At 41.2% G+C, this 24802-nt stretch overlaps 1 protein-coding gene across 1 annotated transcript in view; it reads left to right on the top strand.

The window, feature by feature from the left end:
- The first annotated feature begins 9975 nt into the window (after nt 1-9975).
- The window catches only part of ACTR3 (actin related protein 3), a 28706-nt gene continuing 13879 nt past the window's right edge, over nt 9976-24802 (top strand). Inside the window, exon 1 of the mRNA XM_030278049.4 lies at nt 9976-10168. Within this exon, the coding sequence (XP_030133909.1) occupies nt 10125-10168 (44 nt within the window). The 5' untranslated portion in view covers nt 9976-10124. The remainder of the gene's footprint in view (nt 10169-24802) is intronic.

The raw sequence follows: 24802 nt of genomic DNA, 5'->3' as shown, positions 1-24802 counted from the left end.
CTGAGTTAAGACCAGATTTCAGTGTGTATCTCCATGTGGCCTCTCATGTATATGAGTTTTTTTTCTTTAGGAGGCAATGCAGCAGTTTGCCCCTCAATATGGCAGCACAGTTAAATCCACCTTGTTAAGGTTCTGATTTTAAGCATCTTGACTGGGACAGGCAAACAGGAGGGCACTGTTGTCCTTCAGGTGGAGTGCCAAAATTTCTTCATCACAGGATGAAGCATTTACACTGTGGTTCCTGGGGAATTTTGAGAGAAACAGGTCAGCATTGTCAAAGGCCCAGAAGTTTGTAGTTATTATGCTTAGTAATATCACAGGACTTCTGTATTTTTAGCTCTTTATTAAGTAATTTTCTTCCTATTGTAAAATTCATATGATCTTGTGTCTTCTCTGAAAGAAACTATTACGAGAACGATTTGTCTTTTGTTTTAGTAAACACATGTAATAAAACAATATGTATCTTGAAAGTACACACATACTGCATATTTATTTTTCTTGCTGTGAATATTTGAGTTACATGCATAGCATTTTTGTAGGCAAAGCAAAATTCTATTTCCCAGCATCACTGTAATATTTTCATAAGATAGAACATCCACAAAGCATGCAAACCTTCTAAATTGCACTTATCAAGAAAATTTTAATTATTTTTCTGCTCATATATGTTCTACTTACAAGAACATAAAAGCTGATTTGGAAGAAATAGATCAGATCCCAAGAATGAAATTTAATACTCTGTTGGTCTCGTAATAGAGGTCTACAAAGGAATTGATTCTACTTATTTTAGAGCAATGCCTAAAAGCATTTGGAACAGATCTTTGATGAACAAAAGGTGTTCCCCTGTCCTGTTGGGTTAGACCAAAAGTCCATCCAGCTCAGAATCCTGATGTCTTCCCAGTACCTCATAATGGGTGCCTGGGGAAAATGGTGTTGGAAACAAGGGATTTGTTTCCATGGAGCAGCCTCCTAGTTTTTAGAAACAAATGGGTACCAGCATCCTTACCTGGAAGGATGTAATTCAGCCAATGCATTTAATTGCTCTGATGGACCCATGAATTTGGCAGATCCCTTTTGTGAACACAGTAACACAAGAGTTGTTATGGATTTACTGAGGCAGAATCTTGTGACATAACAGAAAATCTTTTGTTTTGCTTGGGTTTAGGCCACTGGATAATAACCCTGTCACACAACTTGTAATCCTTGCTCCATTGCACCTTCTTTGCTTTATTTGAGTTTTAACTGTCTTATATTTGTCCTCAACTGTCTTTGAGGTGTTCTCACATCCTAAGTCCAGCTTTCCAAGAAGTCTCTTGTGACTGAGGGAGTGATTTTATTGCTCAATTATCCTCACTGCCTTCCTCTCCTTCTGGAATAATTCTTGAGAGACTGAAATGAAAACATTCATATGAATACATGAAATATAGTTAGACTGTTAAAGTTACAATTTCCAATCTGTTTTCAGTCCCTTTTTTGTGTATTTACAAACATTTTGTGGTTTTGACCTTGCTGAGCTGTTACATGGCGATTTTCCTAATGTTTCAGCCAATGACAAGGCTCTAAGAAATCTTACTGCTTAAAAATGCATTATTTTGAAAAAAATCTATGCTGATCACTATAAGAACTACTGGCGCTTACAGGAAAAATGTTACTCTGCAGATGTAATAGCAGAAAAATCCACAAATATTTTTGTAATTTTTTTATCAACCATTACTTTTAATAGCTGTAGAAAATTAATTGGAACTGAGAGTTTTTCTGCTTCCTACTGAACATTACTTGCAAATATTAGCTAGTAATAAAATTACAGATGAGTAAAACAAGTCATTTGGGGAACTTGCCATCACTCACTTCAGTCTCTTTACTCTGCTGATTTATAACAGGAAAGAAAACAGGAAGCTTAATTTGCAGTGGGGTTTCCCAGACTGAAAATTATTAAATTGCTATCACTCAATTATTTTCGGTAGATGAGTTGTGATCATTAATTGTTATAAAAAAGACAATTTAAAAAGTAATTTGAAAGCCTATTCAAGCAAACCAAAAAGTAAATGGAAAGTAAACCTTTTGGAAGTGTTCTGAATTATTGAATTACCATGCCACTGAGAGAAGTCATACGTAGGAGTGGATCGCACGTGTAGTGTTCATGCAGGTGAGACCATTTGAGCACCAGGGCTGGCAGAAATGCATGTGTGAGCATGATTACCTGTCCTGCTGGAGATAATCCAAAAACACCTAACAGGCTTTAGCAGAGAGAGCCAAAAGTGAATTTTATTTACACTGAATATCACCATGAAAGCAACTCTTCTAAAGGTTAAGTCAAGCAGTTCTTCCAGCACAAATCCAGTCAGATGGAACTGCTGAAAATGTGACCCCGCATGTTCAGAACACAGAACAGATTTTCACATTTGTGCTTTTGCACATTCCTGGATGAATAATCACAATGATTCAGGGAGGCACATTGCAACATAAGGTGGTATTCAAAGGGAATGGAAGCATTGCCCAATATGGCAATAGGGAACTGATCCCTTGCTGGGAATGCATAATGCTCCAGAGAGGGCAGGGATTCTTCTGGGAAGGGCTTAAAGCAAAGGAATCAATGTCCCATGTGGATTCTTACCCCATCAGCATGGGAGACCTCCTGTGTTCTATAGAGAGAGCCCACAAATGGATTAAACTGGAAGCTGTTCTGCAGGGAAACACAGGAGATGAAGCTTTGTTTTTCACATCTTCTAATTTTAACACTGGTCTTCTCAGTGCAGATGCTCTTAAACTGTACCAAAAATGAAATTTTATCAGGTGAGGAATTGCATGGACAGAACTACTGGTTTGGGGCTTTGCTGGTGCATTATTTTTAGATCAAAAGGTTTCAAAGTGTATTGTTAATAAAGGTCAAGTCTGTGGGCTTGTTAGGATGGCACACCAAATTGAACAGGCATGTAGTGCTCCAAAAAGAGATTTTAATGCCCTTATTCCCACAGTAAGGACTAACATAATTAATGTAATCTATTTGTCTAGAAGATTTTGTCCAATTTACATATTCATTAGCATAATTTACCAGAGTGTTTGCTTAAATACTGATTTTTAAAGCAGCAGAGTGAGAGAAACACTTGGATACAATGTGTTAGTTTTGATGTATTTTTGATACTGGACATGTGAAGGCCACATCATTAAAAACTGGCTGTGGCCTTGAAAGGCATTCACAAGATCCTTACAGTGTCAGACACAGCACTTCAGAGCTGCAAATCAGCTTTTATATTTTTAGTGATTCATTAAGGTATTATTTCAGTAAAATTTCCTATCGTCTTTGAGCAGGAGAAACAATTTTACAGAAATGAGCTAACAGTTTCTTTATGTACTACCAAACAGAAACAATAAACCCCATATGGAGGCACCCAGCATTCAGAAACAGTGCTTTGAAATTCTTTCCATTTTGTATGCAAGCAGCATTGTCACTAGAAATAGATTGAGTTGTACATTTATCGAAGAACAAAGTATTTTTAAAGTGTTCTACTGCTGACTAACTTAAGTGGTATTGTATATTGTTTCTAAATAAATCATACATCTTAATAAGAAACTTGGACTGCAGATAGCTGTGATAATTGAAAAAAATGCTGCATGAGCTGTTCATTGCCTTCCCCCAGCTCTGGTGGAGGGAATGTTCCTATTCTGTGAGAGAACATTGCCCATCCTCCTAGAAAGAAAGCAGCCAAATAATTTAGCCCAACAGAAGGAGTATTTTTAAATATAAACCATTTTGTCTAGAGACAATTGGAGAGTGCTCATCCATGCTTCTTCAATAGAACTGTGGATGCTATAATATCCAGATGACTGATACCATATAGTCAAGGAGCACTCTGCTACATCCAGAGAAAGACACATGTCCATGTGAATTCCAGATTCTCTTCCTAGCCCTCCTCTCCTCCCTGCATTATCTTAAAGTAAATACAATAAGAGTAATGTGGCACAATGACCATAAATGGGATATAATAACCTTATCACATCTATTGTCTTCTGAAAGCTAATCTGAGGAGTCAACAGTTTGGGTCTGCTGAAGAGAATATATTTTTATCAAAAGTCACACACCAAGGAGAAATCCAAACACATAAAATATGAGTGTTTCTAAACAATCCTCTTATGAAAAGCCATTTAGAATGAGAGGTCAAATATTAGCAGCCAAACCCTCTCAAAAGTTGATAAGCAACGGTGAAAGCCAGAAAAATGTCTCAGAACAGAAACCCATTTGTTTACCTGTCACACATTCAATTACTTGCAGTTTCAAATGGTTGGGTAGCAAAAAAACCCATGGTGCCATTGCACTCTCTTCATGCTACTTCTGTTGTGAAATGACCCACTTTGGTTCACCTTGATCCTCTTTTCCAACCCAGTTTTCCTTGCTCTGGTACTTGCCACTGTTCTAAGGCTCAGTTTTACCCTCGTGGGCTTCTGTGCTCTGCTGAAAAGCTCACATAACAGTTAAACACCTGCTAAACTGCAAACACACTGGTTTTATTTAGCACATTGCTGACATCTTTGAAAAAAAAAAAAAAGAACAACTAAATTAAAAACAGTGATTTTACATAAATTTTCGAGTTATCATGGCATTTACTCAAATTAATGTTCATGACACAGTGAGCATGGAAGGCATACACAGCTGTGATTGATTCAGGTTCTCAATTCAGTTGAAGTGCATAAGTCACATGAAAAAGGCAGCAATCCACATTTGTTCCAGCCAAGGAAGTACATAGGTGCAACAGAGAACACATAATAATGTTTCTATTACACAAGCCCAGATTTTTTTATCACGGGCAAATGATGCACTGCTGTTCCTTGGCTCCCAGGTGTGACTGTGTGGAGCCTGTGCAGTACAGATACAACTCCAGGGCAGAGGTTTGTGCCCTGCTTTGCAGTTGTAGGAATTCTGCTGCCATCCTTCTGCTAGTTCATTTTCAGTGGTAATATAAAGGATTAAGATGTTATGAGAAAGAACAGAATAACAGCATGTAGATAACCAATTTTAAATGGAAAAGCAAGCTGTAAATAGGAATGTAGTTTCCCTCAATTTCTGCAGATTTTGCCTCAACCCAGAACATAAATTCTTAAGGCGTCATATTTTCAGTCAAATTCTTTTTCTGGTTTCTCTTTTGATGCAAAATTTGCTGTTATTCTTACCAAATGAAATGGGTAATAGTGGTGTCATCATCATAATAGTCCAATGACATAAAGAAGCCCCAGTTTATAAGCTTATCTCTTCCTTACACACCTTGTTTCCATGTTCCAAGAATTATAGCTGGGTTTTTTCCCCATCCTTCATTTAGAAAAAAATATGGACTAATTATATTTTGAAAGTTAATGGTTTTAGTTGATCTACATTGAACTCTTGGAAAGCAGCCACATCAAATGAGTTCCTGGTAATTTGCCATGACTTCACCATGTGTAGCTCCATGAAATTACATGCCTCCCATATGGCTGTTGCTATGGCTGTGCCAAAATCAACCAATTACACTGTAATCTTGCTTGTGACCCTTCTTGGAGGAAATCTACACACTCCTTTTATCTGGGTAGATAAAATGTTTTGGGATTTTTTTAGCTCTCTGTAGTATTCTCTCAACTACTGGAAAATTTATTTATATTAAAATACTCAGAACATGATAGTTAAGTGATTAAGCAGTGTACTTTACAATAAATACTTAACAATAAAGGAATATTGAGTAATGGATAACCTAGACACGACTTTTCTTGGCTGTTACTTTAACTTTTATTGTCATGTTTAGCTGGGCTTAAGAGCTGTTCAGTGTGATGTACTGGATATTAAGGTCACTTTTCAATTCAGTTTATAGCAATCTGAATGGCAACATGCTGATCCAGGAATCAGATTCTCAGCCCTCCTGTGCATTTCCAAAATCCTTCCACCCCTGGAACTTCCTTGTGTTTGTTTTTTTCTTCTCTTACACTTTACTGCGCTTCCCAGGCCTGGATCTATATATGGATTCACAGCGTTGTTCTTTCTGCATGTTCAAGGGCAGGCCATTAACTGCATGAAAATGATCCAGAGTGAGCAAGATGCTGAAAAGCTTCCCACACAGCTTAGCAAGGGATTTGTAATGCTTTTGTCTAGGTACACATCTCTTCAGGCTGAGGTACTTATGTGAAATTTTAATACCTAGCGTTGCTGTAGCTGGTAAACCATAGGAAACATCTTGGAAAACTGTGGATCCCCATGATTTATTTGTATAACACTTGCAGCAAGCTGTCTTCAAATTCCTTCCATCTGAATCAAACTGTTAGACTGCATCTCTGTTTACCTGTTGATTAATAGAAATACTTTCCTCCTGACTTTAATCCTCTCATTCCTTATTCATTTGTATTCCTCTGCATTCTCTTGCTCTGTGTTTACATCGTGAACTGCCTGGAGGCAGATGGCAACAGAAGGAGGATGCTCTGTAATGATAATTACTTCTGTTATCATGGATGTTTAGGAGAAGATCACCTGCAATCCAGCTGTGCTTACAATAGCTGGACTTGGTGCATCATAGAAGGATGCTGTTGCCGGATTATGTGTGCTGTACAGGATTTCACAGAATCATAAAGGTTGGAAAAGACCTCTAAGACCAGCCCAGCACCACCATGCTCACAGCTAAAACATGTCCCCAAGTGCCACATCCACATGCTTTTTGAACACTTCCAGAGATGGTACCAGATAAAGGCAATTCAGGCTTTTGTTCACTCCTGTTCCATTGGTAAGATTGACAATATACTAAGACATTGCCTCTACACATTAAAGATTTAGTTTCTGGTACACCCTGAAACAATGAAAAGCTTTTCATAACTCAGGAACTGACTTCTGGCCAAAAAAGAATTAAAATATTCAGAAAATTACTCCATGACTACAGACTGTAGGCTTTTCTACTGCTCCTGTACCAAAGAAATAAGTAAAGGTTGGAAAACCTTTCCATGAAAGTAATATACCAATCAGCACAACAGCTGAATTTCAGCTTTATAAGCTCAATTTTGTAATTTAAGCACAAGGCTTCTATGCTAAAAATATCCATCAAGATAATCTAGATGCCACGCATAAAACTACAAAAGGTCTATACAGAAAGCAGTATTGAAATTTAAATTGATCTATTTGCATTTGGATGAGTTAATATATCAAACTTGTGTTTATGATCCAACGTGAGATAACACTGCTCAAAGAGAAATCTTGCCCCTTTATTTTATTGGACTGGTGCCTGAGTCCACAGCCACCTGAAAACTGCATCTGGCAAGGCTAATAAAATGAAATATGAGATCTCATGGCCAGGGTCTTTCAACCCCTTCCTTGCAAAACTGTGATTGATTTGGCACCTCCATACTGAGAGAAATCCTATGCTTTTTGGTTCTCAAATGTAAATTCCACTGTAATTCAGTAAATTAAAATGCACCAGCACTGCTCTTTTTCAATGTCATTCTTCATGCAGACTCAGGAAGAACACACACTGATAGCAAGAGATTGCAAAGGATTTGCTTAACAGAGTTGTTTCACTTTCCATATGACCTGCAATACTTTTTTGTTCTGCTCAACCCTTTTGTTCTGCTCAGTGCCCCACCATTTCCCAGAAAACACTTGTACTCACAGGGAGGAAAAGATAAATTCAGCAACGGGATATTTTCTGTAGAGTGCATTACACTAAGTGCTTTTGGGTGTGATTTAAAGTTTTACAGTGAAACGATGCTTCTGCTAGCAGAAAGTCTCCAGCACATTATCACAGCCATTCTACTCTCTGTCCTTTGGCTTTGCTATTAAGGTTAATAAGATTAATCAGGAGCATTATTTGGAAATGCTAGGTAATAAAGGCTGGCCAGCTATGGAACACTAACAGTTGTTCTGTTTAAATCTCACTGCAGTTGGGTAAATTAGCTCTGAGGGGTCCTGATCCCCTTTGTGCTGTATGGCCTGGACAGGAGCTGCCAGCTCCATCCTCTCCACATGCCTCAGGTTTTTGGACCTTGTTTTGTGCTCCTCTGGGAGGATACTTTAACTCCAGCAGCTGGAGCTCAAAGCTGCTCTCTCATTCCGTGATTCCATCTGCCAGATGCAGCAGTTGAACCTGCTGCATCTATAACCCTGACTACCACATAATAAAACTGAGAGGAGAGTGAAAAGTCCATATAGTAGTTTATATACTAACTGTATTTATTTTAGATAAATATTTACCTATGCACACACAGCAGCACATACAAAGGAAAGGGCTATTTGCACTTTCTCTGAAAAGCTTTCAGAGATATTCATCTTTAATATTCTAGCTCAGCACAGCTCACAAGCGACACAATATCCTGCAGAAATCCCTTTCATTATCTGTAAAATGTCTCATAATGTTCTAGTCGTAATTTGCTTTGACATTAAAATAAAAATGTTAATACTCTCAATATCTCCTTTCCTAGCTTATGTTCCTCAGGAAGATCTGGCAGCCCACGGAAGCCAGATGGTGACTTGAACTTCCCAAACGAACTGCCTGGCTGCTGCTGCTACTGAAAGGGATGGTTTTGCCCTCCCCTATCTCATCCTGAAGGGCATGTACCTAGTCCTTCCTTTGCTTTGGCACTGACTCTATCCCTCCAGTGATAGAGGCAAAGAGGCTATTAATTAGAAATAGCTGAAACTGGGTGAGGAGAACATGCTTGAAGAAGGAAGCAAGACCACTGGGAGAATGCTCGGAGGGTTCCCTAAGGGACATGGGGCCACCTGCAGCCACACAGCTCCAAGGTGAAGCCAGGATGTCAGACCAGGACTAGGACCAGTGTGGAGGCTACCAGAGGGATAAGGCAGGTCTAATATCAAGGTAGCAAGCAAGGCTAGGATAGCACAGACCTACAGCATAGCTCAGACAAAATCTGAAGAGCCAGAGCTGAGCTTATCTGGGTCTTCACTTCCCTGGGACAAGGACTGTGGGGTGGAAACCCCTGGTGATGCTTCTTAGAGCCATTAAGATCCATCAGTGCCCACTGGGTCCAGACAATTACTCATTTTGATCGACTACCAAATTTGTTCACATCTTGACATACCGATTATACCATACTCACACCTTCCTATTACCAAGGGAGGAGCAGCAAGCAAAGGATTGAAAATACCTGAAATACCCAATATGAGAACTGTTAAAACACTAAGATAATTTGGAAACAAACAAAAGTAGTGTGTGGCTGCAGTACACTACAGGGCGAGGACTGTCCCAGACCTGTTGTGCTCAGCACTCTGTCCTTCAAAGCCTGAAGGGTTGTGGAAGGTGGAAAGAAAGAGTACAGACTATATTTTGTCCACCCGAACACCTGACCCCAACAGTGCATTGTCTCCTGCCCTCTGTGGACAAAGATGATGGGGGGAGTCTGTCACATCTCTCTTACGAGGAGGGACTGCGAGAACTCGGCCTGTTTAGTGTGGAGAAGAGTGAGAGGGGATCTCATTATTCCATATAAATATCTCAAAGACAGGTGCCAAGAGGATGGTGCCAGACTCGTTTCAGTGGTGCCCAGTGACAGGACGAAGTTTCACCTCAGCATGAGGAAGAGTTTCTTTACATTAAAGGTGGCAGAGCCTTGCAACAGCTGCTCAGGGAAGACGTGGAGTCTCCCACACTGGAGACATCCCGAGCCCACCTGTGTCCCTGCTCCAGGGAACCCGGCCTGGGCATGGGGGATGGACCGAATGATCTCCACAGGTCCCTTCCAGCTCCAACAGTCTGTGGCTGCCCATGGAGCTGGTGGAGCCGCGTCCCTGGAGGTGTTTAAAGAAAGCCTGGACGTGGCACACGCTCTGCTTGACACGGTGCCGTTGGTCACTGCTCGGACCCGGTGACCTCGGCGGTGTTTTCCAGCCCGGCTGACCCCGCGCTACACCGGCGATAATCACCGAGCGAGCGGCTCCCGCCGCCCTGAGGGCGCTCGGCCGCTCCGCCCGGCGGGCGCGGCCGCGCCACCGCACGTCACGGGGCGGGGCGGGGCGGCCATCTTGGGCTGGCCGGGCCGCGAGCGAGCGGGCGGGGGCGGAGGCAGCGCCCGCCCTGCGGAAGTCCCTCGGTGCCGCCGAGCGCAGCCCGCCGAGCCCCGCCGGAGCCCAGGGCTGCCCGCCGTCCCTAGCAGCGCCGCTACCGACCAGCATGGCAGGGCGGCTCCCGGCCTGCGTGGTGGACTGCGGCACGGGGTGAGACACGGCCGCTGACAGCTCGGGGCCGCCCGGGGCGGGGCCGGGCGGGTTCCGCCGCCGATGCTGCTGCAGATGGCGGCGGGGGTCGTGCTGCCGGGCCGGGCAGCCGCGCCCGAGCCGCCGCGGGGCCGGTGCTGGGAGGGATGGACCGGGCCGGGCCGGGCCGGGGGGAGCATCCAGCCACCTTCTCTTCCCCGCCCTTCGCTCTCCGCCCTGCGGGAGCCTTGTCCCTGCGCGGCCCCGCTCGCTGCTCTCGGGCCCCCCGGGGCCGCCCCCATCGGTCCCGGGCCGGGGTGCGGGACCTTGTGCGGCCGCCGGGCCGGGGGCGGCGGGCGGCTCCCGCGGCTGCCCGGAGCCCCTGGGATGCCCCGGCTCGGGGGAGTCGCCGCTCTGCCCGGCGCCGTCTGGGGGAACCGTGTGTATTCATTTTTTGTTTTAATGTGCGGATAATGTCATTTATTCTGTGTTACTTCTCTCTGTGGAAGAAAAAAAACCCCTCCCCTTCCATCGAGCAGGCGCAGAGGAACTTCCTTAGTTTTGTCAAAGCCTCTTCCTGCTTTCGGGCTTTTATACCTTATAAGGCAGTTTTCAGTGTCAAACCTGAACCAAATCCGCTTTGGAAACGCTTCTTTTCGTTCAGCAGCTGCCAGGCGGTGGAGGGAACGCGGTGCCAGTGATCCTTAGCAGCAGGAGCGATGCGGGAGGAGGCCCCGGGGCTCCGGGCTGGCTTTTGCACGGCTCCGGGGCCGGGGCAGCGCGGCAGCCGCGGAGGAGCCGCGGGCAGCCGGGCCGGGCGGGCTCCGCCGGGCCGCTCCCGGAGCTCGCTCGGAAGTGCGAACCGCGCTGTGACCCGGGGGCTGCGCTGCCTCGGAGAGAGGAAACGTCCCCGTCAGGCCGCAGTTTTTCATTGGAAGGGCAAGCACTGCTGTGTTTTCAAAACTCTTTCGCTACCACTGGTGGCACGCTGCTGCTTTAACTCGTTTTTTACTTTTGTTTCACTTCTCATCCCTCTTGCTAAAAATAAAGAAAATTTTTAGTGAGTGCTCCGTAGATGCAGATATTTATCATGCTTTCTTGAAAGGATGTGTTCTTCTGCAACCCAAGTGTTTGTTACTGAAAGCATGTGCTCATTGCCCCCTCAAGAGAATCTGTTTGGTGTAGGACATTAATAAATTGGTCTTTAGGAAGAACAGGTATATGTATGTGTGTGTCTGATGCCTACACGTCTAACGGTTGTATGAAGAAGTCATTCCTGTAGTGAAAGCAGAATTAAACCTTGAATTCTGTGGGATGGTTGAAAGTTAGCACAGTGAGGGTGTGTAGCTGAAGTATATGTGAGTTTAACATGTATATATGTGCTGTTTTCTTTCAAAGCAAAAGATCCCTAACTACTCTGCCACATGCCACCAGAGGCTTTTTCCCATCCCACATGTTTGTGTATCTCTGGTAGTCCCATTAAAGGCAATAATTATGTCTTTATAGGTTTGTAAAGTGCAGGTTGTGACCACTGGATTAGAAATTCGCTTAAAGCTTTCAGCAGTGCCCCGCAGGAGCAGCATGCAAGCACAGAGCTGTGTAAGGTGTAACTTTGTCTTGTTGATGTAAGAGGTGTACCAAGGGACATAAGTGTTAAAGCAAACGTTCCTGGGGAAAATGTGTGTGCAAGTACACCATTAATCAACTTCTCTTCAGGTGGTGTACTCTGTAATGTTCTTGAATATGATATTAGCCAAGTCTTGCTCCTGTTTAATATATAAATTTCCCTACAAATCTTTAAAAAATGCTCTGAGGTGCTGTCTTATTATGCACCATATTTTTTTTACAGTCTGGCCTATTTTAATCTCCTGGCTTTTCATTTCAGGTGCATTTCCTCATCCAAGGTTGTTCTTCCATAAAATTCTGCTTCAAGAAAGTGGGGCAAAGATTTGTAGCACTATAAAAATTGCAGAGTGTTGGGGTGGTTTGAATTCAATAATTTCAGTAGACAAAAATCTAAAGTGGTGAATTTACAAAGGAACAATAGTTGAGATGAATAAGAAACAGGTGGGTTATGATAGCATGATTATGCTCTTGGCTTTTATTTTTTATTTGGTGTAGCCCTCCAAGTCCATCTCGCTTTTTGTGTGAGAACACAAACTCTGTCAGCCCTGTGGTCAGTGCAGATCAGCTGAGGTTTCAGTCTCCTGTCCTGTCTGCCAAAATGACAGAAAGCAGACAAATGAAATAAAGCCCTGAAAAAGAGGAAAAGCGGTTTTGAAAATACAGCCGAAACAGGGTGAAAGGAGCTGCGGTGCTTAGAACAGGCTTTAAATGTGGGCTGGTTTTCCAATAAATAGGCTTTTTTTAGAGGGAAGGGTTGATAGTTTGTAATCTCAGGAGAATTGACCTCAATCAGCAATAGGGCAGGTGTAGAAGTGGTATTGAAGAGTGTCTTCCTGTGTCTTTTGCTTGTAGCCACAGTTCAGTTTGTTTATCTGAGTGTTAAATTTGGGTGGTTCTTTTTTTAAATGTGTGTGTGCCTTTTTGCTGGCTAATACAGAGGGATGAGAAAGGCAGCAGAATGGTGCTTTTCAGCATCAGCCTGCACAGATTATACGAATGATAAGGACTTACTTCAAAGCATAAAGACATAAAAAATACAGAGGAGATTGGGGAAATAACATGACTGTTGCTTGAGGTTTTAACAATTCAGTCAAAGTTTTTAGGGGTCATCTAAGTACATGTCATATAGCTGGAGCTGGGAAATGGGTTTAATCAGTGACATGGCAATCAGATGCAGCTGAAATTCTTCCAGTGTTACGTTTGTACCCTGAAATTTGCATTCTTTGCTTAAGCAAACTTGATACCTAGAAAATAAGGTAATTGATATCTAGTAAGAGCAAGTAAATACTTGTGGTTTTAGAAGCTGCATGTCTGAAGCGCTGTCCTTGTAGTTGTACAGTATTTGTACGTGATACGAAAAATCTGAAGAGCCCAGTTAGTTTAACATAACTGTTAAACCCAGTATTATTTATTTCTATAACTGATAGCCTTGTCTAGTTTAGTTTTAAGTATATTGTTTTGTTGGGCAATCTGTAAAACAACACTGTGGACCTTCTTGTCAGGAAGTCTTTGTCCATGTTAGTAGTGAACTTGACTTCACTTGGCTGCTGAGAGCCCTTCTCTCTCTTCCTTCCACAAAAGATAGCACCAGATCCATGAGCAGTGAGCTATGAAGTAACACCTATGTGCTTTTCTGTTCATATCCTTCAAACACTGGAAAATTTTTGATTTTCCTGAAGTAAGTAGATATGCTGTGAATGAGACTTCATACTTGGTGTATCTAAGAATTACATGCATTTTAAAACAAAAATTAAAAATAGAAAAATGAGATGGAGTTCTTTCCATAAAGTATGTGAGCAATGTACCAAAGAAAGGAAAAGGCTCTTAGTCATTTTTTAATCACAGTAGGCTGCAGTCTTTTGCTTTGTGCCTTTTGGGTATTTGAATTGTTCTTGCTGCCTCTTCTACAGGCGAGCACAGCACTGCCTGCAAGTCATGATTAAAAGCTCTTCCTACGCCACTTTGGAATTTAGCTTGATTAGGTTGACAAGTAGATTTTAACTGTGTCTTTCTGTGTGAATGCACTTTTTTCCTTCAGTTTGACTTGTATAACACTGAATTAGCTCATTTGGGATGGCAGATAATTGCAAGTGTTCAAATTAATGGCTCTTCAGCTGAGCTGCAGTAAGTGGCTGTGCAACTACTGCGCTTCCAAAATGAGAACTTAATTATAGCACTGAAAGGGGTTTACAGAATATTATTTGTATTTTGTATACCTGAACTTTTTCTGCAGGTTTGTGTGCCATTTTTCAAGTGGATCCAGTTGATACTTGAGTGTCAGTGGTGACCAGCTTCTCCAATATACCCAAGAGTCTTTTGTTGGGAGGGTCTTGTCTGTTGGTAACCTTTTTCTTGAGTAAATTGGTTATATGATTGTGTGGAAAAAACCCAACCTGTTGTCATGGGTCTTGTTTTCTTCCTCCCCCTATGCCAAGCTAGGCCCCTTCTGTATTTCCTATGCACAGTTTGCAGAAGGTGGTGCATTTTTAAAATTTCTTTCTTGCATATTAGGGATGAATTAAAGGTTTTAAGGTTGACTGGGGAAAGAGTTCCTGTTCTTGATGGGAATTCAGGGTTTCTTGGATACCTCCTGGCAGTCTGGGTTCCCTCTGAGCTGAGAGCCAGGAGGATTGAGGCTGCTCAGGATTTCCAGGGTTTCTTGATGGGGAGTTGCAAGCTGTTCTTTGGAATGAGTCACATACATCTCTGAGGGTTTCTTGGCTGTTTGGTCTCTCTAACCAGTGCTGTGAATGAAGGAAGAGTAAATTTGGGCACACAGAACCTCAGAGAAGCAGAAGCTGGCTGGAGTGAGCTTTGCTTTGGGGAAATTCTCTACAAACCCTACTGCTCTAGTTAATCTTCATGCAGCACCTCTATGGCTCTTAAGCAGAGCAAAGTGTTTATGGGTTCAGTGTCTTCTGATGTGATAAGGTGTGACAGGATTATGTCATTCTGTTTCCTTCTGGGTTTTGACCTGAGAGTGTAAATGAGTACAAGATCCATGAAAAGCAATAATCTTCAATAGACAGCAAAATCTGTGAGGTGAGAAATCCAGTGCTATAAAGTCAAGGTAGGGGGAAGTAACAGGCTGTTTTATGAGCTCTTGAACTTTTTTAGTATCTTATACTGTGCCTTGAAATTATTTTTCTTTCCTAATGTTCCAGACATGGGTTATTTCTACAGGTTTTTCAAAGCCTAACTTCTGTTTAGTATAAAGATTTCAGTACCATATTTTTGCAGTTTATACTTTAACTGGACATCTTGTCATGATCTTCTGTGGTCTCAAGTCTTCATGAAATTTTTCTTTTTTGGGCTGAATTTTCTCTGCATTGTGTCATCTCAGAAGTAATTTTTCAATATGGAAAGCATAGAAAAAATATTTCCTTGATGGCATTTGGAAAAAATCCTCTTCCAGGGTTTTAAGAGTATCTTTTGCTTGCCAGTGGCTGAAGTGTGGTTAGGGAGGGAGGGGAAAATGTCTCATCCTTCACGTGGAAAAAGGAATTGTACTAGGCTAAGAATTGATTTAATACATTTAAAAAACATTTTCAGGGAGACTTTGAAGGCTGATGATGACCTGTGGTGTTCTCTTGGGTGATTCTAATACATTACAGTCCATGTTGCAACACTAAATGCTCAGAGTATGCAATATAATTAGAAATAATAGGAGTTCAGGAAGGAGTACATATATTTCTATTGACTCATGCCTTTTTTTTTTTTTTTTTTGGTAATTCTGTCATAGGAGTAATTTTATATCTTGTTTTATTTAGTGCATTCCAGAAGCCATTCAAGGTGCATGACACCTTCCAGTCCTTCTGTTTCTGCTCCTCTTTTCCTGTGTCTCACTTGTGCTTGATACAGAGGAAAGGGGCAGTGGCATTTCAGGGCAGAGGACAAACCCACTTAATCCTGAGCTGGATCTGTAAAGTTAAAGATTAATGAACCTCCTTGTATGAACTGCAGGGCTCCTGCTTGGGGCAGGGTGTGAGGTGTACCTGGGATGGGCAGGTTCCACTTGTGTTCCTTGGTGTGTTTAGTACCTGGCTTGGACTTTCTGCCCAGCAAGTGTGCTGATTGCATGACTCCTGGAGACATTTACTTGTCTAAAATAATTGAAAATACAGTTTTTATGAGTTCAGGAATATTGAACCAGTTTAGAGTAGCAATCCATGCGTTGTATTGGTTCATAGGCACATGTAAGAAACTTTGCAGTAGGTCTGTTAGTTCATGCAATTGGAAAATTTCAACACAATGTCTCAACATTTAGTTTCATCATTGAAGACTTTCTTTGGGACATGCTAAAAGGTTATAACCAATTTCAAATGAACTTTAAAAAAAAAAACTTTAAATGAATGCTTGTCCAAAAATAATTTTAACACTTTAGGGAGACAAGGTTAATTTCAAAGGTAAAATAACTAAAAACATACTTGGGTTTGTCCCCAAGGAAACTCCAAGGTTTTTTTTGCTCTATGTAAGAAAAGGAATCTCTATTGCTTTAATCTTTAATTTTTGGTTTTGGTCACTGAACTAAAATACATTTAGGTGTACCAGTCTTAACCAAAATCATCCCTGGGTAGATGCTTAAAAATACCAATTGGATTGCAAACTTGTCAGTGCCCATAGCAGTTTATATAGTTACATCTAAAATTGAAACAAATAATCATGTTATCCACTGATTTAATGTAGGGTATAATATAATTAATATTTTTTTTATTTTTACTCTGATCATGGGATTGCATTTTTAAGACTAGACGGAAAATCTCTAGATAAATGTGTGGTTTTAATTTTTCTGGGATTTCCTTTTTCTCTTTATTATTCTCTTGTGGTCAGTGCAAATGTTTGCAGCTGTGCACAGGATATGTTTTGGCCTGCTCAGGCTGTAGAGTGCAAGATGCAGACAGGACGTTGATGGTTTATTTTGATAAATAAATGCTATCAATGGATGAATCCAGATTGTAATTCTTATCACCATATTTCTTATCTAGGTTTTCAGTATTAGTATTTTTTTTGTCATGACTTGCCTTAGATACCGAACATCGTTTATCATCTGCAGGAGCTTTCACAATACAACTGCTTGCATTTTTACTGTCAGACTTCAGAATCCCTATGATCCTGTTAAATGAGACCTGCTTTTTATATTAAACAAGATTTACTGGTATGTTTTTGTCCACAGCTGAGTTTTGTTCTACGAGCCGACTGTTTCTAATCGAAACAATCTTTTATTAGGAGTGTGGTGTAACATGATAAATATGTAATTGGTGCTTTAGTGCAAGCCTGCTCTTGATGGAAAACATTTGGTTACCTGCTGAAAGGCTGAAGTGGTCATGGGGCAGATTGGGAATGCTGGGACAATCCTTTGGTGCTTGCTGGGTGCTCCTGCCTCCATCCCTGCTCTCCCAGGCCATTCGGGCTCATCCTCCCCCTGCTCAGGTCATGGGGCAGGTTGGGAATGCTGGGACAATCCCTTGGTGCTTGCTGGGTGCTCCTGCCTCCATCCCTGCTCTCCCAGGCCATTCGGGCTCATCCTCCCCCTGCTCAGGTTCATGGGACTGGGGCCACAGCTCTTGGATCAAAGCTGGAGCTCTCAAGTGCTGAACCTGTGCAAATAGCAAGCAAACAAAAAAGCTCAACTTCTTTCTTTTGTTTCCTTTTTTTAATGTCGAACAGCTTTACAGTTTTAGCTCCTTATTACATTTGCTTGAAGAAATTTGCAAGTCAAGTCAGGCTTTTTCTGCATAGTAAGATTTAGATTTCACCTGTTTAATTTCATCAAGTGCAGGATTTTGTTTACTTGCAAGTTATTTATGTGTTCATTCAATTTATCCTTCCTTGTTTTATCTGTTTAAAAATATGTATAATTCATTTATTTTCTTGGTTTTTTTCCCCTTCCTGATAAATGTCTGTGCAGTCATAGAATATTCTGAGTTGGAAAGGACCCACAAGGGTAATTGGGTCCAACTCCTGATGTTCAGCTTATTTTGGGTAAATGATGTAGAAAGTTGCCAAATAAATCTCCCCCTCATACTAAATAACTTATACTGTTAAGTAATTATTCATGTAAGACTGCCAAACTTTTGGGCATTCATTCCTCAGTATTTGGAAATACTGCATGGAGTAGGCAGGCTGTGAAAAGTGCTCAGAAAACCTGGAAAAATGAAATACAAATTTATTAAAATGCCTATCAGTATAGGTGAGTGCTGTGTGGGTGTGGTGTAACACAGAGGCACTGTTAAGACACTTATTAAAATGAATTAGTCTAGAAGTCTCAAAGGAAGTAGTGAGTAGAGAGGGAGCATTTTGCCTTTGCCAACACAAACTACTCTACTCTCATTATACAAAGATAATATCCAAAGCCATTTGTTCTTTATATTTTGAGGAAAATGCAGTCAGAGGAAAGCTTTAACTTTTTTGTTAAAGTATGTGCCAGCATTAAATACTAGAAATGGGTTTACAAATACAAATTAAATTGACAAAGACTACAAGTTTATGTGGTAGTATCATCTGGATGCCAGAGTTGGGATTTTGTTAGTTGAAAACACTTAAGTATGGGCTGGTTTCAAGTCCACTTTTTGTGGCTCAATTATAAGCCAATTTTTTGACATAAATGTATCTTATCTTTCTCTTTACTTTGAGGAGAACTTTTCCAGAGTCAGATTACCAATATTGTTTGGTTTTGGTTGGTTGATTTCCAGAGATTTGGTGGTAGTGAACAGAAAGCAAAATTGAAAGTTGTAGCTCTTCTACTCGATCCAAATGTTAGTAAAGTTAGAAGCAGCACAATGCTGTAGCTTCCTCTGTTCTCCAGACTGATATTAAAAATGTCACCTGGAGACTTGTATTACAGTGCATGTGTGATTTATTCTGAGTGCTGTGCAGCACAGGCTGCTTTTGTCCCCAAGTTCCTCTTGGTCATTCTGGCCTGGCTCTGTGCAGCTGTGTCTTTGTGGTTTTCACTCCCCATTTTAGCTGGATTTTACTAGCAAGCACTACAGTTGTCTGTGCTCTGAGCTGTAGAGGTAGCTGCTGATAAAAAGCAGCACTGGATAAATTTCTATACAAAAATAGAGATGCCTTTAAAGATAAGGTGGTTTTTATCTATTTAGGAAATAAACCTTTGCTAGAAGCACTTCTCTTTCAACCTGCTTTTAAGCTAATTTATTAAATTGCTCAGCAATCTTCTTATGGTTTGTTTTACTGTGATAGTTTCAGTATGTGGCACAGAAGTATTTGTTGCCAAGGTGAAGGCTCTTGCTTGAGAGGGCTGATATTTTGGGGGGGAAATACTGTAAAATAATAGTTTCAAACACACAGTAGTACAGTTAATTCCAAGGTCAAGCTTGTAACCTGTGAGATTTGTAACACCTCTGCTATCTAGAGGTATCTACGATTTAAGGTTCTCTTTACCTGAGAGTGCTTCTAATCTTGTGGGTTTTTTCCATTTATAGGGCAAATTCTTTGTTTTCCACTACTGATTACTTAAAACACTTGTTGATCAAAAATGTTTTAAAATTTGACAGAAGCAGGTGCTCTTTAAAAATGCAAACTAGTAATGTGTGAAAGGTAAACTATATTAGCTAAAGATGTAAAATACAAAAAAAACTGGCTAATTCCAAAATCTTGCTGTCTTAAGTTTTATCAAGGACATTTCAAAAGAGATAGTAAACTAATTTATTAATACAAGTCCCATTTTCCATCAGTCCTTCAGGGGCTTCTGCTACTGCTTAACCAGTTTGCACCTGATGCTAGAGCTGGGACCTTTTTAAAGGGGCAAGACATCTTTCCTCTCTCACTGGGATTTTTTCATCATTTCTCTTTACATGATTTGAAAAGTAAATGCTTCCTGGGCTTTTCAGTCCCATCTGGATGGGAGAACAATCCTGGTACAAGAAGGATGATAGAAGAAAAGCAACAAATAAACACATAAGGACTTGTTCAGGCTTTTCAGTCACAAGAGGCTCATATATGAAGACTAGGAATTCATTGATGTTTGAGAAATGTTCCATTTCTTTTTAAGGCAGCTGTTATCAGAAGACATCAGGCAGTAAAAACATGATATCTATCTTATAATTCATGTCTATGTAGAATTTATCCAGTTAAAACGAGAAAGGATAAAGACTTTTTGATAAAATCTTTGATGGACAGACCATATGCAAGAAGGAGCTGGTATTGAAGAGCAGAATCCCTTTCCATTCTGTTTAAAAACTTGGAGTTTTTGCCATGAGATTTATTTCATGCCCTTTTGAATATATTACCATAGGTATGGTCTCCTTAGAATCTCCACAGTCTGAGCTTTTCTGTAGTGTCTTCTGTACCCCTGCTGTACTTAATTACAATTTTTTAAGTTAATGTAATTTAGCCAGCAATGAATGTGTGTTGAATGATGAGTGTTGCAATCATCTTGCTTTCTGTCTTTGGCCCTTGTTTCCTGGAGTCCTTTTTCCACGTGGTTTCAGTAAAGAAATGCAAAATATTCCTGCTCTGGAGAATTCATAAACACATGAGAAGAGGCTCTCTCGAGGGAAATGGGAGATTGGCTCCAGACCCATTTGCATGGAAGGGGATATAGAGCAGGGATCTCCTGCTGCCTGAGCCAGTAAAAGGCAGTATCAGCTTACATTTAAGAATAAATGCATTTAACTGTGTAAAGCCTAATGTAGTCACTGGATGTTAGACTTGCTTGTAGCATCATCACTTGGACGTGTTCTGCATAGTAGTTGAGGTGTGTTTAGGTAGGGAAACTTTGCTGGGCTTGATGCACCATGGGCTGTGGTACACACCAACACAGAATTTTAGAAGTTACACACGTGTGCTGTCCAGGCTATGGTGCCTGGGAAACCCATTGCATCTGTAGGGTCAGATACAGGCATAGGATGTGTTGTATTTGGAGTGAGAACTTGCACAGAAGAACTGTGGCTCAGATGGTGAACAGTAATTCAGAACCATCATGAAAAGAGCAGTTTGAACAATAAGAAAAGAAAAAAATAACCTTCTGGACAAAATGCCCTTGTTTTTCTAGTGATGCACCTTGAAGGTAAACCAGAGCACGTTTTGATTTCCTTCAGTTTTTGGTTTTTTGCTCCCACTTGCTTTACTTTTCTGAGAGAATTTTTTTTTGTTGTTGTTGTTTTTTTGTTTTTTGTTTTTCAAGTTGCTTTGTATCTTTCCAGTGGGACCAGCATTGCAGGTACATCTTACTTCTGTTTGTGTGTGCATTTTAAATATGTGACATTTCTTTTAGCCCAGGTCATTAGGAGCAGCTGAGGAAGAGGCTGCAACCCAGATTTGCTCTAGGAGTTGGAGATCAGGTGATGCTTGTCCTCGAGTGCTCTTGTCTGCTGGTGCTCGGTTAACTCCTGTCTTTGTGTGGAGCTGTCAGAGAAATGACACTCACAATTTTTGCTGGACCCCCCCCAGCTCTGTGGTACTTCAGGAGCAGCTGGACAACTGCATTGCCCACGAAGCAGTTGTCCCCCTATTCCTCACTTCGCTGGAATTGCAGTTGTGCTTGAACTAGGGTGTGTAACTCGGGAGAACGGCACATGTTGTGGGTAGGAAAGCAGTGGAGCAAAGGCACTTGGTCATAGTTTGTGGTTTGTAGATGGAGGTTCTGGTAATGACATCCTTATTACAAGTTCTTACCCTCAGCACTGTTTCCTTTTGGCTTTAAAATTGTCTGTGTGACTAATGCACAAGTAACCTCCCAGTGGCATTGCTTTTGTGTCATAGCCTCAGAAACATCTATTCTAGGTGAGAGAGCACATGTAAAAAATCCCATTAGTGCTGCTGAGAACATTGTGGGAAGCCCTTTGGCTGTCCTTCCAGAGAGCTTTTGGGAGAGAGTGCAGAGCTGCTGTGCAGTTTCAGGATGTGAGTTTTTGAGGGTCATGATCACATGCTGGTGATATTTCTCCACTGTTAGTAGAGTTAACTTGGAGGGAACCTTCATTAGTTGCTCTCCCAAACCTGGTTGTGCTATGAATGTCCATTACAAAAATATAATGTTTTATTTGTCACATATCTTTGTTGACTAGGAAGTGGTGCTGCCTTAAGTCACTGGGGAGTATCAGCACTATATATATATATATATATATATATATATATATGCTGAGAGAGACTGTGTGTGGGGGTGTATGTGGTTCTTCATATACAGACATGCACATGTATGGAGAATGTGCACTGCTTTTGAATACGCTGTAGCTGATTTTCTGAACTAAAGGCCATGGTTATCCAACAGATTTTTTCCTGATTGTTTCTTAGAGGTTTTTTTTTTTTTTTTTTCAAAATATGAGTTAATAGGCCTACAGAAACATTTCAGGGGGCTGAACACAGAGAAATAGAGGGAAACACCCAAACAATCAAGGCTTTCACCTTTGGGATTTTGTAAATCAGTTCTGTGTTACAGATTTTGATAGAAATCAGCTTATACCATTACACTCCAGCGTGCAGTGCCTTGTGCTCTTACTGCTGAATGCCCCAAATTCCATGTGGGAAACTGAGTGTATGTCTCATTAATGGGGTGTGCCTGCCTGTCTCCATGCAAGTCCCTTCTGCCATTCTTTAGTTCTGGGTAGCAAGCCCAGGGGTGATTTATGGAAAATCCAGTGTAGGTACTGCATTATGTTACCTCTACTATCAGGATTCTTTTCCTGTAGCAGCAGTAATTTCTGCCCTGGAGAAGCTGGGGTGTGCCTTATTCCCCTGTGAATCATTGATTAGTCAGACACACGTTGCTATGTAAGAACTCCTTATGGAAACTGTATACATGTGGAATCTGGATTGCCTATAGTATCCTTTCCATGTGATTTAAATATTTACTTCAAGTGACAGTGATAGATCACATCAGTCTGAATAAAGCCTAGTATCTGCAAAAGTTAATTTGTAAAGAATCCCATGGTGACTAGATTGTGCATTTATTATTTAAGATTTTTATCGACTTTCATTCAGTTTTACCTTAGCTTTTTAGCTTCACCTATCACATTTTTAGACTCCATTTCAACTCAAGAGTATCTCTATAGGCATTTAGTTATGAAAATCAGATTTAATGTTTATAATGTGCTGTGCCATGGTCCCTGGCTGTGCTGTGAGCCTGGGGCTCCCAGAGGAGCAGGGGTCCATCCCTGGCCTGTGTGCCAGCAATGCTGGAGTTCCAGGGGTGAAAGGAAGTCTTGTACATGAGAGATGTGAAGTGTTGTATAGGACACTGTACTGGAGACTTGCTGGTACAAGGCTCTAATGTTCAGAGATGTCATGCAGGTTTTTTCCCCTTTTCTTTGACGCCTAAATATGCACTACTTTTTTTCCCCCTAAGTCAGTACACTTCTTGCTGAGTAGGCCATAGTATTTTTATGTATGCTGATTTTATGTCTGAATACGCTCTTTTTATGTAAAATGCATCTTTCATGAGCTTATTTTTCTTTCAGTCTTCCTGGCTGTGTGTGTGCTGGGTAAACTCCCACCCACAACTAAGCTAAGTTCAGCTTTTGCTTCCTTTGAAATACTGAGTTTAATAATCACACAGTTTTAACTTTTTTAACTGTTAAAAAACACTTTTAATCTAGTTGTAGGTTTATGTAGCATTCAGGCTCCAAAGTTCTTGTGTAGATTTAGCTTTAAAATCTGCATTCCACAGTTTTGGTTTGCAGGGGAAGGTAGAGGGAGTGAATCAGTATTTGCTGGTTTACTTAGTAATTGTGGCACTTAAAACACTGTAAATGTAGTGAGCAGTTGTACTCTGCATGATTAGGTTATGCGTTGATCTTAAAGAAGAATATCAAACTTCAATGAGCAAAATCCAAATTGTGTGTCCTGAGGTGAGGCGCATACAGTGCCTAATGTCTTCACAAGGTGTGAAGTTCTTTCTGATATTTAGTTTCTTTTTCATTATTTGTTATCTTCTGCCTGCGGCGTTTTCTTTGTCAAGAAACATTCTTGATGATTGGTGTGAAATCAAGTTTCTGTGTGTGGTTACTCACGACTGTTACACAAGGTCGGGTTTACAGCTTTGGAAATACATCTCCTGCAAAGCACCTGTGGGTGTTAGACGAGGTCCTGTGCTAACCACCTTTTAATTCCGAGAGAATCCCACCTTGCCTCTGAGGATCTGATCTTTGGCCGGCGCTGATGGGTGCAGTTAGTGTCAGGGATGGAAATGGTGTGGGTGTCACTGCTCCCGCCCTGTGAGAGGCATGGCAGCCAGAACTGCTGCAGCAGCAGCGCTCCTCTCCCAGCCTGGGCAGCTCAGCCTCCTCCTGTCTGTGCTCCTGACGTGAATTTATGGTTTGGGAGAGTTACTGCTGCCTTACACCTCCTAAGATCTTCCAGCTTTACATCAGAGTGCTGAAAGCTCTAGAGGTGCTACTACAGCCTTCATGCCTTTGCTGATGCTGCTAATTCAGTGCAGCTGCACTAAAATAAAACAAGAACTTTGTCACGTCTGTGTTTGTTAAAAACATGTGGGTAAGCTCTAACTCTTTAGCTGGAGCTGTGCATTTTGGTCTGCATGGTTTAGAATTTGCCTCTGCTGCTTTAGTGACAACATTTCTAGCAGCTGGTTTTGGTATCCTGAGTTTTGACGTTATTGTTCATGAACAGTTTGCTAATTTCTTCAGTTTTCTTGCATCGTGATAGTGAAGATAATGTGTATATCCGTAGCACATTCTGGAGACTGGGTAATGAAAATAATGTATATATCCATAGCATGTTCTGGAGACTGAATGAAGGCATGTAGTTAATGGCATGTAGTTAATTTCCCCTTGCTTTCTTTACTCTTATTAGACACATTTTGACAGTGTTTCCCATTTGTGAAATGGAATGGCGTTGGCTAATTATTGGCATAATCAGCTGCTTGTGGCATGAGGATGACCAGCCCGGCCTCATGCCCAGCTGGCAGTCCTTGGGCTGGGCAGCTTTCCCTCCTATAGTGGAATTTCAAAACCACTTTTATCACTAGCATTAGCTGTATGAAAATATTTCTGTAGAGATGCTAGCTGCTGAGCAGGGAGGAACAAAAATTCTACTCCTAAACATTGA

Source organism: Taeniopygia guttata, chromosome 7 (assembly GCF_048771995.1).
Source record: "Taeniopygia guttata chromosome 7, bTaeGut7.mat, whole genome shotgun sequence".
NCBI classification, from domain to species: Eukaryota; Metazoa; Chordata; class Aves; order Passeriformes; family Estrildidae; genus Taeniopygia; species Taeniopygia guttata.
The sequence above is the reverse complement of the archived record's forward strand: the minus strand, read 5'-3'. Positions and strand labels throughout refer to the sequence as shown.